Source organism: Priapulus caudatus, unplaced genomic scaffold (assembly GCF_000485595.1).
Source record: "Priapulus caudatus unplaced genomic scaffold, Priapulus_caudatus-5.0.1 Scaffold215, whole genome shotgun sequence".
Lineage (NCBI taxonomy): Eukaryota > Metazoa > Priapulida > Priapulimorpha > Priapulimorphida > Priapulidae > Priapulus > Priapulus caudatus.
The window spans coordinates 63,802-80,443 of NW_014577276.1; the positions used below are offsets into that span (position 1 = coordinate 63,802).

A 16,642-nucleotide genomic window follows, 5' to 3' on the forward strand; every position below is an offset into this window, starting at 1 on the left:
GGGGGTCGGTGAGGGTGTTGTTTAATATCGCTGTGGGGGTCGGTGGGGGTGTTGTTACCGCTGTGGGGGTTGGTGGGGATGTTGTTTAATACCGCTGGGGGGTCGGTGGGGGGTTGGTCGGGCCAGACCTGCGCGGCTCGCTACGGTGACTAACCTGTCGCTGTTTTGTGTGTTTTCTCGCAGGCGAGCACAGTTGAGGACCTGTCTGGAGCAGCTCAAGCAAATAGTACCCGTAGGGGCGGATTCTAGTCGGCACACCACTCTCGGTCTTCTCATGAAGGCAAAGTCCTTCATACGGGTAAGGGTTCGCCTCCGAAAAACGCGCACCTTTGTGTTTGCCGCGCACGCGCGCGCGCGTTGTAATCGTAGCGTGCGCGCACGTGGGCACTCTCTTGTTGTTTGTGTGCGCCATCGTCGTCGCGTTGCGAATGAGTGACTCCATTTTCGGGTTCGTGTTCACCGCGGTGTGTCGAATGCCTAATCGCAAACGGTTTTTTTTTCGTATTCAGCAGGCGGTGACACACCTGAGTTGCGTCGGTCGCTGTCGAGCTTATGCTACTATATTTCACCTGGCTACAGTGCATTATGCAATTTCTGTTATGCAAAATTTTATCGAACAGGCGGGCATATCGAGGCAAGAGTAGAGATTAAAGGAAACCCATTCACGTGTAGCACACAATTAGCACACTTAGTAAGCATGTCTGTACACGCACACGAGCAGGTCACAGTCAAAAGACTGCTTGTTCAAAAGACTTTCCCTCTCTCTCTCCTTCTAACTCTCTCACTCCTTCTTTCACTCCCTCTCTCCCTCTATCTCTCCCTCTCTGACTCTAACTCTCTCTCTGTCTCCCTCAATCCCTCTCTCCCCATCTCTCTCCTTCTTTCCCTCTCTCACTCGACCTCTCTATCTCCCTTGCTAACGATCTCTATCTCTCTCACTCGACCTCTTTCCCTCTATCTCTCTCTCCTCTCCCTCTCTCTCGTTCTCCCTCTCTCTTCCTTGCAAGGAAGCGAACATACCCCTGGTCTCTATTTTGCTGGCTCGACCAGCGAAGTCTAGCTCAACGAAGCGAACATATCCCTCGTCTCGATTTTGCTTGCTCGAGCAACGGAGTCCAGCGAAGTCCAGCTAAACAAACCGAACATGCCCCCACTCTGTATTTCGTGTGCTCGACCAGCGAAGTCCAGCGAAGTCCAGCGAAGTCGAGCAAAACGAAGCGAACATGCCCCCGCTCTATATTTCGTTTGCTTGCTCAACGAAGGCAAGCAAAACGAAGCGAACATATCCCTCGTCTCAATTTCGCTTGCTCGAGCAACGAAGTCCAGCGAAACAAAGCGAACATACCCCCACTCTGTATTTTGTGTGCTCGACCAGCGAAGTCCAGCGAAGTCGCAGCAAAACGAAGCGAACATGCCCCTGCTCTATATTTCGTTTGCTCGCTCAGCGAAGGCAAGCGAAACGAAGCGAACATATCCCTCGTCTCAATTTCGCTTGCTCGAGCAACGAAGTCTAGCGAAACAAAGCGAACATGCCCCCACTCGGTATTTTGTGTGCTCGACCATCGAAGTCCAGCGAAACAATGCGAACATGCCCCTGCTCTATATTTTGTTTGCTCGCGCAGCGGAGGCAAGCGAAACGAAGCGAACATACCCCAGTCTCAATTTTGCTTGCTCGAGCAACGAAGCCCAGCGAAGTCCAGCGAAACAAAGCAAACATGCCCCCGCTATGTATTTTGCTTGCTCGCGCAGCCAAGGCGCACAAGTTTAATAGCTCTTTTATATCGTTATATATAACCCCCCCTTTGATATCTATTTCATATCTAACCCCCCCTTGATATCTAATTTATATCGATCCGCCCCCTCCCTTTATATCTCTTTTATATCACGACATTAATGACATTAAAGTGAATTCCTAATGGAGCATCACCCTTGTTTGTGGCCACCCAACTGCCCAACCTCCGAATTTCGAGGGTGGGTTGGCACATGCATAACATCTCCACAGCAGTCATTGATTGTAGTCAACAAGAGGCCCTTTGACCTTCCCCTCCCCGAGGAAAATGCTGTTGTTGCCATGCTAATTTGCTAAATTCTCAGTATTGCACTTTGTGTAATGCACACGGGATTTTTTATTACCTCGAGGCAAACTTTGTGGTACTCCCTCCCCAGAGCGAAATATCCACGCTATGGCAAGCAGCTAGCCAGCTACGCTTACATGTGTACCCCCCTCCACGTGTTAACGGCATTCGCAGAGATGCGCTTTGTCGAAAAGCAACGCGCGCCAAAAACAAGTTCCCATCTTTCTTTAAATATCTGGTAGCACAACAATAGGCGGCACACCTTTGTTGGTGAAAAAAAGCTGCCCTCCCCCCCCCCTGCCTCAGGTTCATCTACCCTCATCTACCCTCACTACGCGCGAGTTGGGTCGGAGAGCTGGCTGCTGGGGTCATTGCCTGCGCGTTGAACTTACGAGCACGAACAAAGCTCGTTGTGGGCCGGACCCTGCCACGCGCGGCAGCTCTTGCTGTGTATGTGTGCGTGTGTGTGTGTGTGTGTGTGCACGGGTCAGTCGTGCTGGTGCTGGAGCACACACACACTGCACGCATGCTGGCCATACGTGGTGTGGCGGTGGCCAGCTGTACCACCGATGAAATCAGAAGACGAAATGTAGCACAATGACTCAACCGGCTGTGCGCGTGTTGGCTCGAGCCGAGTGGGTCGATTACGGGTCGCCAGGTGTAGTTTCACTATTGAACAGGCGATAGGAGATGCTGTCCGCCGGTACTGATAGTTACTCGCCCGAACATTTCAATTTGCCATTTTATTGCTGGTTGGCGTGGGTAGTACTGGTAACGTAAGCTTGCAAATAGATACTGTAACTAAAAAAGGTTACGTTTTCCAAGCTAGGCAGTAAGTAGCATGTCTGAATTACCTAACCTTTTGGATGAACGTAACACACACACGAGCGCAGATATGTAGCTCTCTGCTCTGCCCTATGAGTCTGTGAGGGAGCGAAGGGCTATACAGGTAGACTTTTAAGCATGCACGCACGCACGCACGCCGCATGCAGATGAGCGGACAGTCCGGGCATACACACAATTACCACTTCACATGTGTCTGTCTTTGTGCCATACCCCTCACTGGCTACTACTGAAAATGTGGAGCAGAGTGTGGCCGCAGAGTAAACACTACTAGTTGGCATGTGCCAGATATCTGTGAAATGGTATATGTGTGTTTATTTGTATGTGTGTGGGTATGTGTATGCGTATGAGAATCGGGCTAGTTTGCAGCTGCAACGTCCTTATATGTTAGTTCTGTGAGCAGTGTCAGCTTTCTAGTTTGCTATGTCGTTAAATGGTTACTGTCTCTAACAATGGCCATGATGTTATAGCCAGGCAGGTTTCTATGGTAGAACTGTGGCCAGAAAGCCCATGTGTATGTGTCTTTCTTCGCAGGTGAACATTTCTTACAGAATAGCAGATACAGATATGGACACGAATATTGCGCTATAATATGAAGAACAACGGCTTACTTATGATCTATGTTACTGTTCACACTTACAATGAATCTATATCTTTGGGTTGCTGTACCTTTGTTTTAGTGTTAGTGAGCTAAAGTCAGATAATGTCTGGCAAGCATATATGATATGTACAATTTCATGCATCTAAATACTTTCATATGCAGAACTTTACTTCATTCTTCCAGAACCTATTTACATAGCTAAGCTGAAATTTTATAATCAATTATTTAGTTACGGAGGGTTGGTTTAACGAAGCTCACACTTTCCACGCACAGAATGTAACAGCAATAATTCTCTTATCTTTTCTTCAATGCAGAACTTGGAAGAAAAGGATCGGAGGCAAATGAACGCTAAGGAGCAGCTGCGCAGAGAACATCGCCATCTACAGGGCAGGTTGGAGCAGCTGCAGCAGCAGACGGGCATGACAATTGAGCAGCTTGCTCTACGAGACCGCACCATTAGTGAATCGAGTAATTCTACAGCCAGTACTGCCTCGTTGAACTCCTCCGAAATGGGTATGCTGCTGCTTCCTACTAACTGCCAGCTACTGCCTTACGACTTACCACCTTACAGTGTTACTACCTACTGCCAAATACTGCTTTACGACTTACCACCTTACAGTGTTACTACCTACTGCCAAATATTGCCTTGCTACTTACCACCTTACAGTGTTACTACCAGGGCTCGAATTAACCGACGGCACCGACGGCAATTGCCGTGGGTGCCCCTATCAATGCGCTACTGCCCCTGAAAATTCAACCCGACCGACGGCAGTGACCTGCCTTGCCCTTTTCTGTAATTGCTGTCGGTGCTCTGGCTAGACTGGTTCGCGCCGCCGCACTGTTTGTCGCAGAGCGTGTACATTGTCTTAGCAGAGCGCGAGGCCGATACCAGTCTATCCTTCGGCAAAAACAATAACGTGGCTGCCCGTGGTAGAACACAAATATTTAAATGCTGCACTTGGACTCGGCCCGCGCCGCGATTTAAAGCGCGGTAAACGACGCTCGCGCAAGAATCGCCATTGCGTACGGTGTGTAGCTTGCCTAGTTAGTGCAGTAAATTTAGAGAAATTTTAGTAGAATTCATACGATGACACAAGGTTTTCATAAACAATGGTCTGGCGGTCTTGGGCTAGTGAAAGTTAGGTCAGGGCTAATGGTTTTCCTCAGTACTAGCCCGATGGTCTACGTGAAATAAAAGTTAATGTTGAACCCTGTTTACTGTACTTCGATCCATTAGCAGAGGGGGTATAGGCGGTTGGTGTTACGGTGTTAGCTTACATGGTGGCGGAGACGATGTACATGGTGCGCGGGAGACGGTCTGTACATACACGGTAAAATTTTTATTAATTGTTATGAGTTTTTCTTTATTTTACAAAAGTGCCTTGATCCCCTTCTCAAATTGTGAAAGTTGCCTTGATGCCTTTTAAAATTGCCTCGATGCCCATCCATTTTAGAGAAAATTCAAGGCAATTTCTCACATGCCCCCAAAAAATTGCCTTGCTCCTCTCGTCGCTTAATTCGAGGCCTGGTTACTACCTACTGCCAAATATTGCCTTGCTACTTACTACCTTACAGTGTTACTACCTACTGCCAAATATTGCCTTGCTACTTACTACCTTACAGTGTTACTGCCTACTGCCAAATATTGCCTTGCTACTTACTACCTTACAGTGTTACTACCTACTGCCAAATATTGCCTTGCTACTTACTACCTTACAGTGTTTGACTGCCTACTATGCCAAATACTGCTTGCTACTACTTAACCTTACAGTGTTACTACCTACTGCCAAATATTGCCTTGCTACTTACTACCTTACAGTGTTACTACCTACTGCCAAATATTGCCTTGCTACTTACCACTTTACAGTGTTACTACCTACTGCCAAATACTGCCTTGCTACTTACTACCTTACAGTGTTACTACCTACTGCCAAATACTGCCTCACTTTCTGCTGTATTTCTTGGTACACCTTACATAATTATTACAGGTCTGCTGGCATGTACTGCCTTTACTACTTACCACCTACAGTGTTACTACCTACTGCCAAATATTGCCTCACTTTTTGCTGCACTTCTTAGTACACCTTACAGAATTATTACCTGCTGGCATGTACTGCCTTACAACTTACCACCTTACAATGTTACTACCTACCGACAAATACTTCCTCACTTAATGCTGTACTTTTTTACAGAAATTACTACTAATGCAGACTTACTGCCATACTACTTAGTAGCCAAGTACAGACTTACTACTCACTACCACATACTCTCTTACTACCTACTAGTTTACAGACATGCTACCCACTGCCACATACTCTCTTTCTACTACTAGTTACAGACATGCTACTCATGCGCCACATACTCTCTTACTACTTACTAGCTTACAGACATGCCTACCCACTACCACATACTCTCTACTACTCCACTAGCTTACAGACATACTACCCAGCTACACATACTCTCATACTACTCACTAGCTTACAGACATACTTACCCACTACCACATACTCTCTTAGTACTTACTAGCTTACAGACATGCTACCCTCTGCCACATACTCTCTTTCTACTTACTAGCTTACAGACATGCTACCCACTGCCACATACTCTCTTAGTACTTACTAGCTTACAGACATGCTACCCACTACCACATACTCTCTTACTACTTACTAGCTTACAGACATGCTAACCCACTACACATACTCTCTTACTACTTACTAGCTTACAGACATGCTACCCACTGCCACATACTTGCTTACTACTCACTAGCTTACAGAATTACTATCCACTGCCACATACTCTCTTACTACCTACTAGCTTACAGACATGCTACCCACTGCCACATACTCTCTTACTACCTACTAGCTTACAGACATGCTACCCACTACCACATACTTACTCTCTTTCTACTTACTAGCTTACAGAATTACTACCCACTGCCACATACTTACTTCCTTACAGACTTACTACCCACTGCCACATACTTACTCTCTTACTACCTACTAGCCTACAGACTTACAACTCGCTGACACATACTGTCTTACTACTTACTAGCGCTGAGAGGGCTATGTCCCCCAGGCGGGTACTGCCGGAACGTACCCTGGGTACGCTCCGGTATACCGGAACGTACCCTGGTACTATCTAATATGCCGGACCGTACCTCGCCTACTCCACTAACGAGTCTAGGGAGTCGACCTACGCCTACTCCTACCTAAACCCTAACCCTAACCCTAACCCTAACCATATCAGATACCAGGGTACGTTCCGGCGATACCCTGGGGGACATAGACCCTATGAGCGTTACTAGCTTACAGACATGTCAGCTTTTTTCTCTCAATCTGACGCAAATTTAGGCGACCGAATCAGTGAGAATTAATTGGTTTAATAAGCTTGCAGCCATGCAAGGGAGGAAGATACGTGCTTACAGGCTGCCCTGCTGTTTTCGATCCGTGCAGCTTTTTATTTTTGAAACGTCTAAATCGGCGCGATGTGAGTACGTTTCTTTCGTCTTCGAATTCAAAGAATTTGACTATGGTTTGTGTGCTCGGCCGTGCATACGCCCTAATCACCCATGAGAAATTGGATGATCAGCATAAGTTTCGCCAATAAATATTAGGTGTTTATGACGGGCAATGCAGATATATTGCTCATTAATATCTCATGGGATTGCCAAGTTTTATGATACCCGCCCGACCGGCCGTTCACACGTCAGCATGTGACAGTCTGTTTCCCATCGAGTGATTCACAAACACATGTCAGATCTTGGACTGGCAGCTAGTGTAGTCCTTTCTCGTTTATGCTAAAGAGTACTGTAAATTATCTTTACTGTAGAGGTAGAGTGCATCGGGAGGCACGTGCAGAGATACGTGTTCGTGTCATTCCCCGAACCCAGGAAAATAAGGGGTGCGGGGCAGGACTAAATTTAAATGTTGCTACGAGAGCAATTTCCTACTCGTGTTCTTCAAATACCCTTGACTTTCGTTAAAGTCATTGTTTGTCCAGCCTGCTGTTACAGCGCTGAGTGCTAATACGCACGCCGTGCTGTATTGCCCTAGCTGACAAGCGTAACACGTTCGTAATTGAAATTATTGGGATTTTTGCTGACAGTTACAACAAAACTGGTCGAACGTGCGTGCGAGACTAGCACCAGAAAGAGAGAAAGAGAGAGAAAATAGCAGTGTGAATTTCGTAGCGCTTCTAAGAAACGTAACTTTTCACTTCATTAGCGCCGTGGATTCCCTTTTCTTTCCACATTCAACCGCATGTTTTGTATTCACCGTTTGAAATAACGAGGCCCGGGTAAACAATATTCCCGGTTTCATAAGCGTTGCCGACCCCGCCGACCTATCCTCGATGGGTCGTTTGTCTACTTCGTCGCCGATTCACGAACCACGTGTAGGGTTTAAAATCGGCGCACACACGGGTAACAGAGGTGATCGTGGGTGCCGTGTATGATATATAGACAGGTTTTATTATATATCCTATATATATCCCCCTAACCTCGCTCACCTCCCACCCTTACGTTACGTCACTCCTTCTAACACTACACTTACACACAACAACGTTTGACGGCGAAGTCCGCGATGCGATTGTGACGAGTATTTGGTCTCTTCGTTCGGTTTGCAGACGAGGTTGATATATGTCGTACACGAGACAATGCTTGGACTACGGTACACCGCCCAAGCACGCGTGCAGTCGAGGCAACAGCGACGGCGGGCTGCTGCGACTTCAACACCACAGGAAGCTGTCGCTCGCTGACCATTCTCGTGACTCGGGGAGTGCCACTGTCACCCGCGCTGCTTAGCTGCTACGCCCAGGTTCACGTTTCTGCATTGGTAGATTTTCCCCAATGCCAATTCGACGTAGCTTCTAGACAAGCAAAGCTGTTATGTAAGCAACATAGCACTGCATATCGTATTGCAGACCGCGTTTTTAAAGATAATCGGTGACAGCAGAGGCGTCTGACGACGAGCGCTCCGCTTTGAAACAATGAACGTAACGGGGGTGGCGGTGAAAGGCAGGCTTTTTGCTTAGACGTAGATCCATACTTCCTGATCAGAACCCAAACAGTCGCGAGGTCGCTTGGTGTTTATGTTCTGATCGTTTTAATGAAACTGAAACGGCCGCGATAATCATTTTAGTCAGCTGATTATTTTTAGTCCGCCTAATCCAGTGAGCGGGCTTTGCATGTATAAGCTTTATTCGTGGCTAGGTTTGAGCGAGCGTACGCAAGGTATTACGAAATTACTCGGTTGTTCGTAGCTGAGAAATGCAATTTCCTGTGCTATCTCATATCATCCCGATTATGTACGATATCATTGTGTGTTCAAGTGTACAATATTATGAGATTAGGCAGGTTTAGAGAAACTAGTGATCAGTAGGCTGTGAGTCGTGAGCAGGTCCAGGGTGAAGGTGAGGTAGCAGTGGGGAATGGCACTCCTTGATGAGGTACGGTGGTTGATTCCATTCTGAGGTGGGAATGTTCATTACAGAGAAGGAGCATGGTTTTGGATGGGGCAGAGTATTGGGTCAGGGTCGTGGGAGGAGATGTGGGTGTGCTGCAATATATGACTGGATTTCTTAAAATAGAAAATTTTGCAGGTTTTAAATCCATACAACGATTTGCCCACGCGTGTATAAGCCTCCCCTGAGCCGATGGGGCTAGAGGTTTCGGTTTGCCATTGAGTTGCATGTAGCTAACGAGAAGAAGCATTTCGCACGCCGCGTGTGTGCTGCGTGTGTGTGCGTGTGTGTGTGTGTGTGTGTGTGTAAGAGGAAACTGACAACGGCGTAGTGACGGAGAGTTTACGGGTGATCTCATTGTCGTGAAGGTAACAGCACAGACACAACTCTGACGTGTCTGTCACAATAACAATTATGATAATGTGCACTCGTTCGATATATATAAACCGGCAACTCTAACGTCAACACGATTACACGAACATATTCGATGAGTTTGAAATGTCATTTCCTTCTCGTCAGCTCTCTACTGACTGCGTGTACGTGTGCGTGTGGGATATGATTAACGGTTGAAAATCGAGTGTTGCACGGTTGCGTTTTTTTGTTTACGTCCGTTCAGCCAACTGTTGAACGTTCCACCGTGTTGAACCGGTCTCAGAAAACGGTGCTTTCAAACGGCGAATAGAAATGACTATAAATATGAGAGTAAGGGGTCGTCTGTCCATTTGGATGTGGTTATTGCTTTATATAGTGGTAAGTGTATACCAACCGACGAGTACCAAATGAAAACAGATCTATAGGGCCCTAATGGTCGTCATTAATGTACACGCATTTTTATCAAGATTGTGTGTAGTTTGTAACATACTGTATCTAAGGAAGGAATATCCCATTTCCACGTTATGTAATATAATGATGTACCGGACTGTACATTGTATGTAGCTTATAAAGAAGAACTCATTATTTATTGACCAGTATCGAACATGTCATGATAAACAGGTCATGATATAAAACGTATTTCCTAAAGAAATCATTTGTATGAGTCATCCTATAAAGTAATGTGATTTTAATATGGGCTGTCCGAAAAAAACGTGTTTTTGTATTTAAATATTTTACTGAGAAGACTGACCTGACTGCAGATTACTGATGAAAACTGGGTTGGAAACTATTTATTTAGGCTACGCATGTGTACATCACCTGTACGTATTTTTAAAGGGTGCAACTAGGGCAGATAGTACGCATGATGTCTCACTCGGCCGCGTGCAGGGGGGATTTTTCGGCGTGTTTACGTTTCGGCATGTTATCTCTCGTTCCGCGGCAAGATATTTCCTAACGAAGATTGATTATAACGCGCTGATATTATACGAGATGTGCTGTCTGCGTACGTGCGTGCGTGCGTGTGCGTACGTGCGTGCGTGTGCATGCGTGCGCGCACATACGCTCACTGCTGTATGAGATAGACTGCTCTCGTTAGTAAGGGAGGGAGGTTCGCCGAGAGAACGATGTGTGTTTTGGTAGGAAGCTGTAGCATAAATGTGTCACTGTGCCACAGATTGGCCTACACCCTCTAGCCGTCATCCGTTATTCTCGCGCACAGCTGATCGCCGTTGCTGTGTGTGTGTATATATAATTATGCGTATGCTATACGTGCTCCATTTTCCCACCTCCCCCCCCCCCGCTCCACACTCCGTTTGCTGCCTAGTTTCGTGGTTTTTAAAGGGATCCACGCACTCACTACTCGTACTAGTAGCACATGGTTGGGGTGGGGTGTGGGGAAGCACGTGGTTTACCCCGCTATTTAGCATGCGGCGCTATTCTGCTGTGCACCTAATTATATATCTGTGTATGTATACGTGTCTCCAGTAAGGTAACACCAGACTACTCAGCAGAGCTAAAGCCGCTCGTGTATATTGAGTAGTGGGGTGGGGTGGGGTGGGGTGGGGTCCTTTGTCGTTCAGTCATTCACGTCAGCAGCAGCATGCACCTAACCCTGGTTTTCTTTTCGCTGAAAGTTTTAGCTACGGGTGTCTGTGTGTGGTGGTGGTGGGGGGGGGCTCTATCCATCAGGCAGCTTTGTTTTAATATGTCACTCCCTAAAGCACGGACAGACAAGGCAGGGGTGACAGCGCATGTGTGTGTGTGTGTGGGAGAGGGGGAGGGGAAAGGGAGGGACTGTGCCTGCTCACGAATGTGTATTCGCACTCGGGGTGGAGCGAGAGTGAATAGGAAGGGAAGGTACAGCAACGCTGCGCATTGTAAGTCGATAAGCTAGCATAACAGTGGAATGAACTGACGCATGCACGTAACTAATTATGGTGAATGGGCGAGGGATGAGCGTTAGAACAAAGGTGTGAAATACAGGTTCAAGACGCCAGAGCAGCGTGCTGTATTAGTAGTGGTAGTACACAATCAACTACAGCGTCCTTCTCTATTTGGGCTGATGGCGGAAACGCGTTGAAAGCATTTCCATCAGGAATGACGATAGCGTACAATAGATGGTGGTGGTTATTACTGCTGCTTCATTTCCTTCGTGGTATCGTTTCGTCTGTCGATCCGTTATGGTGGACTGATGAATCGTTGTGTGGGGAATCACACCACGTGGCACGTACTTATGGCCTTCCGGTAATAGTTGTGTAGAGCATGTCATGTGGTCGTCGGGCTATATGACGTTTCTTAGTTTGTCACTGGTTGTAGTCGTGTACGTCCTTAGCTGCAACCCCCCTCTTTGCGCAGAATGAAGTCGCGCGTTATTTCGTAGAAGTGGTAAATTATTTCGCATGGCTATTATATATATATATATATATCTGTATACGTGTTTCTTAGTGTCTCGTGCTTTTTCTCGTCTTCGTGTGACGTGTATATTTTGTGATTATCAAGCTATTACTAAGAGCAAAATGAATATATGTAACAATGCACACTGTGCAATGTGCACGCTACTGCCACCTTGTAAAGTTTAATCGCATTTGTCGTTCTAAATATCGTAGATTCAGAGTAAATCCTCTGTAATTCTCTCGTGCCTGTCAGTTAATGAAATACCACTATGCAGTGAGGCTGCACTCAGCCTGGTTGTTAAGCAAAATAGTGCTGATGACCACTTGTGGGCATATAGGTGTCGTTTGCGAATACCTTAAAGAAAATGATCTCTGGCTGTAGAGTGAACGTTCTAGACATTCTGGACCATACGTGTATTGTACATATATATTTAAGTATACTATATTATGGAGACACAGTCTGACGACTGCCCCGTTCTCTTATTGCAAAAATAAATTTTATCAAATAATGGTGCGATTTTCTGTTGTTGCTCAAGTTTGTGTCGATGCACACCGAATGAGCACGGACATTTCCTACAATACATACAGTTCGTAATCATGAATGTCCTTGTTATTGCCACTTAAAGCTGTGATGTTTGGTGCACCTTGTAATTGAAAAATTCTCTGCGCAATGGACTCGTCACGGTCATGTTTATATCGTGGGGTTCCTCTCTACCGACCTGCACAGTTCAAAACTGTAAAGAATAAGAAGCAGGAAATAGAGTCTGCGTGCTATGCCCGAAGGCCACATATATATATATATACTCGCGACAGCAACAACAACGCAGTTCCAAACTGGTTCTGCACTTCAGGTAGCACTGTCTTACACAGCCTAACCTCACTCGCAGCAGCATTAGCATTTTGTATCGGATTTCATTAACGTCATCGACTAAGCCGTTTACGAAAGGGCGGCAATACGGATTATGTTGGAAAACGTTTATTGTGCATAAAACAGTAAGATTAACTATCGAACGACGAACACACCCTTCGTAATGAAGGCGATGCTTTCTGCAGATAAGCAGTTGAACAAACCACATGATCTTCAGTGAAACAACCTTCTCTTGCAGTGGAAAAACGTGTGCAATAGGTCTGAGCCCTGAAACTGTATGGTATTTAATCACTTAATCAATAATTGCCATCGCTCGATGGGCACCCGTCACAATATTTACAATTATGTATATCTAACTTATGGCCACGCATGCCCCAGTTTTAGACATTTTCGTCAAACCGCAACGACTACGGCAAAGGCAATTACATCACGGGGAGGAGGGGGGATGCACACACATAACACATACGTTACATGTACGATCACGACTATTATAGGTTGCGTGCCTACTCGGCCATGGAAATAAAACATGTAGATAGGCCGGCGAAAAGTCCACCCACTAGGTACCAAAATAGACTTCACTTATACTCGGTTCTATTCTTAATCATATACTGCCCCTGGTGGTAACGATACACAACCGCCCATAAGCGGCAAGCGTGCAAATAAACACGCTGTGATACTATATTCAAACAAAAGCAAACGTAAAACCATTGCTGGCTATGCAAAGTAGCCACCGAAAGAAATGTGCTGTGAAATAATACCAAAAGTAAACAGACTTCTGCAAACAATGCACCTGGAAACCACATTAATAAAAGTATATTCTTCCACATTTGACATGAAGACACAAAATATACCAGATCCCCATAATTTATTACTCTGAACTAAAAGATGCACAGTTCAGTGTATTTATTTCACTCGCTTATATTAATTATAATGTAGTACGAAAGTTGCTCTATGATAACTGTAAATATAAAACACAAGCAACTGGAGGTAGGCCCCCTACTTACTTGACAACAACTTTTTATATGCCTTTGACAGAAAAAATATTAATGTACCTTTACTGTTCCACCATCAGAAAATGGTTGGTTTTGCAACTACTGCATTGTTCATCAATGTCTTATGAGCCTGTACTAATAATTGTTCTTTACAGTTATTATCGATCTTAAAACAGACTGGAACAAATTAAAATGATTTTCCAAAACATACCAGAATCCGTTATTAACAAATAAACCAGGATTAATCTTTTCACTCTACTGTTCATGTGCAGGTTATAATCTTCAACATCAAGATCCAACTACAGGCAAGTTTGAACAAGGCATTCTTACACGAAATACTATCTAAATGAACCCTATCTTACAATCTATAATAATTATTTCACCGCTAAAACAGCACGCATCCCCACAGAGGGACATGAATACGTATCATATAAGTTTCTGGCACAGATACGCACAGATCTGTGAGTGTTGCCTCCCACTAAAGAATGCCAGTAAACCTCAACCTCAGTAAGACCTTTCCCTTAGAAAAAAGAAGGCCACCCACCTGGGCCCTACCATCTGCAAACCACCTCATGTGCAACTGCATGCTGTCATCCCATACGTTATGTTTTCTTCGGTTGTGTTATGTGTTCTTTTAGGTACTTCATCATTGCAAAACTCTGCACCCTTTTTCTCTCTGAAAAGAAAAATGAAGAATTACGCAAACGTGAAATACCCTGCTATTAAAACTTGCCGGTAGTAAATGATGTTAAAATTATAAAAAAGGTTAAAAAAAAGATGTCCGATACTAGCACATACACCTCTCTGTTTTACACATGCCACTTGGAGTAGACATATGAACATCACTTTCACTCAGACATTGCACACACTTAAACAGAACTGACTTCTTGTTTGCAGAACGACTTTTGTATAAATGCAGCACCAATGTTAAAACATCACGACAGGGTGCAAAATTATTTGAAAAGCATCAGCTCGTTTGCACAGAATGAGGCTTACTACAGAACAAGGCATGCAGGACCCCATCACTCATCTTAGATGATCTAACAGTAACAGCTACTGCTCAGCTATTACCATTGCCCCTCCAGCTATTGCGAATGATATTGCTGAGTACTGTAACTGCTACTACCATAGCATCTGCTGCCTACATTGCTACCAATACACAGCTACTGTTACTGCTACTGCTGTTACTACTTGTCATGCTGCTACAGCTGTAAATACTCTTACTGTCCTACTAAATGTTTAAGTTCAAGCAAAGTTGAATTTCGCAAGCAATCCCAGCGACATTCAACAACTGTAAAGATGGTGGGCACACAAAAACTTAAATGCGAGGAAATTAATGCATAAATCTTACTAAACACTGTCAGGAGTTGATCATCACAAATGTGGTAACGGCCATCCCGGGGGTCCTTTAGATTCCTTTCTTTGATAATCTGCCACATCTTCTTCACAACTGCACTGCGTGCCATCTGCAAAATACAATTATTGCAATTCCAGTGCGACAACACGTCTAATGCAAATAGTTATAAATGTCTATCCTGATTCACAGGCTACATATTATTGTTGTTGATGTTAATGACTATTATCGTTGTTGTTGTTCTTCAATTTATAGAATTCATATAGATATAGATACATATAGAGAACAGTGCATGAAAAAATTAGTGTCAATGACACTATAGCTCACCATACAAAAGTACACAAATTAGCGAGTGCCAACAAGTCATTTTTAATTCAGCAACTATCCACCTACATTATATAAAACAAGAGTATATATGGGAGAACTCCCATTAATAATATATCTTAATATATATAATAATATATATATATATATATATATATATATATATATATATGTATACATTACGTTACGATATTCATAACACTACACTACACACAACAACGTTTGACGGCGAACGTCCCACGAATCGCGATTGTGACGAGTTTTTTTCTCTCGTTCGTTTGCAGACGAGGTTGATATATTGTCGTACAACGACAATGCTTCGGACACGGACGACCGCAGCAGCGTGCAGTCGAGCAACAGCGACGGCGGCTGCGCGATCAACACCAGGAAGCTGTCGCTCGCCGACCATTCCTCGTGATCGGGAGTGCCACTGTCACCCGCGCTGCTGCTGCTACCGCCCAGGTTCACGTTTCTGCATTGGTAGATTTTCCCCAATGCCTAATTCGACGGACCTTCTAGACAAGCAACCTGTATGTAGCAACATAGCACTGCATATCGTCATTGCAGACCCGTTTTAAAGATATCGGTGACAGAGAGGCGTCTGACGACGACGCCTCGGCTTGAAACAAGTGAACGTACGGGGCGTGGCGTGAAAGGCAGGCTTTTGCTTGGACGTATCCATACACTTCCCTGACAGAACCAACAGTCGCGAGTTCGCTTTGGTGTTTATGTTCGTTCGATCCTTTTAATGAAACTGAAACGGCCGCCGATTAATCCATTTTAGTCCGCCTATGATATTTTAGTCCGCCTAGATCCCGTGAGCGCGCTTTGCAATGTTTAATTTATTCGTGGCTAGGTTTGCGAGCGCACGCAGGTATTCGAATCTACTCGAGTTGTCGTAGCTGAGAAATCAATTCCTGTGCTACTCATCCATCCCGATTCTGTCCATATATGTGTGTGTCAAGTTGTACAATATTATAGATTAGGCAGGTTTAGAGAACACTAGTGAATCAGTAGGCTGTGAGTCTGTGACAGGCAGGTCCGGGGGTGAAGTGAGGTAGCAGTGGGGAATGCACCCTTATGAGGTCGGTGGTGATTCCATTCTGAGGTGGGCAATGTTCCATTAAAGAGAAGGGCATGGTTTTGGATGGGGCAGAGTTTCTTGTGGTCAGGGTCGTGGGAGAGGAGATGTGGGTGTGCTGCAGATATATGACTGGATTTCTTAAAATAGAAAACTTTTTGAGTTTTAAAATCCTAACACGATTGCCCACGCGTTGTATAGCTCCCTGAGCCGATGGGGCTAGAGGTTCGGTTTCGCATCGAGTTGCATGTACGTAACGAGGAAAAGCATCCGCCGCGT

General features: G+C 45.1%; 2 protein-coding genes across 2 annotated transcripts in view; one reads left to right on the plus strand and one right to left on the minus strand.

Annotated features, from left to right (window-relative positions):
- LOC106807446 (max dimerization protein 4-like) overlaps window positions 1-16,642 on the plus strand; it is a 42,248-nt gene that overhangs the window by 15,653 nt on the left and 9,953 nt on the right. Inside the window, exons 4-6 of the mRNA XM_014809773.1 lie at window positions 184-298; window positions 3,834-4,032; window positions 15,567-16,640. Coding sequence (XP_014665259.1) covers window positions 184-298; window positions 3,834-4,032; window positions 15,567-15,700 — 448 coding nt within the window. The 3' untranslated portion in view covers window positions 15,701-16,640. The remainder of the gene's footprint in view (window positions 1-183; window positions 299-3,833; window positions 4,033-15,566; window positions 16,641-16,642) is intronic.
- LOC106807445 (upstream activation factor subunit spp27-like) overlaps window positions 12,705-16,642 on the minus strand; it is a 35,608-nt gene continuing 31,670 nt past the window's right edge. Inside the window, exons 5-6 of the mRNA XM_014809771.1 lie at window positions 14,956-15,070; window positions 12,705-14,280 (exon numbers count right to left, since the gene is read on the minus strand). Coding sequence (XP_014665257.1) covers window positions 14,207-14,280; window positions 14,956-15,070 — 189 coding nt within the window. The 3' untranslated portion in view covers window positions 12,705-14,206. The remainder of the gene's footprint in view (window positions 14,281-14,955; window positions 15,071-16,642) is intronic.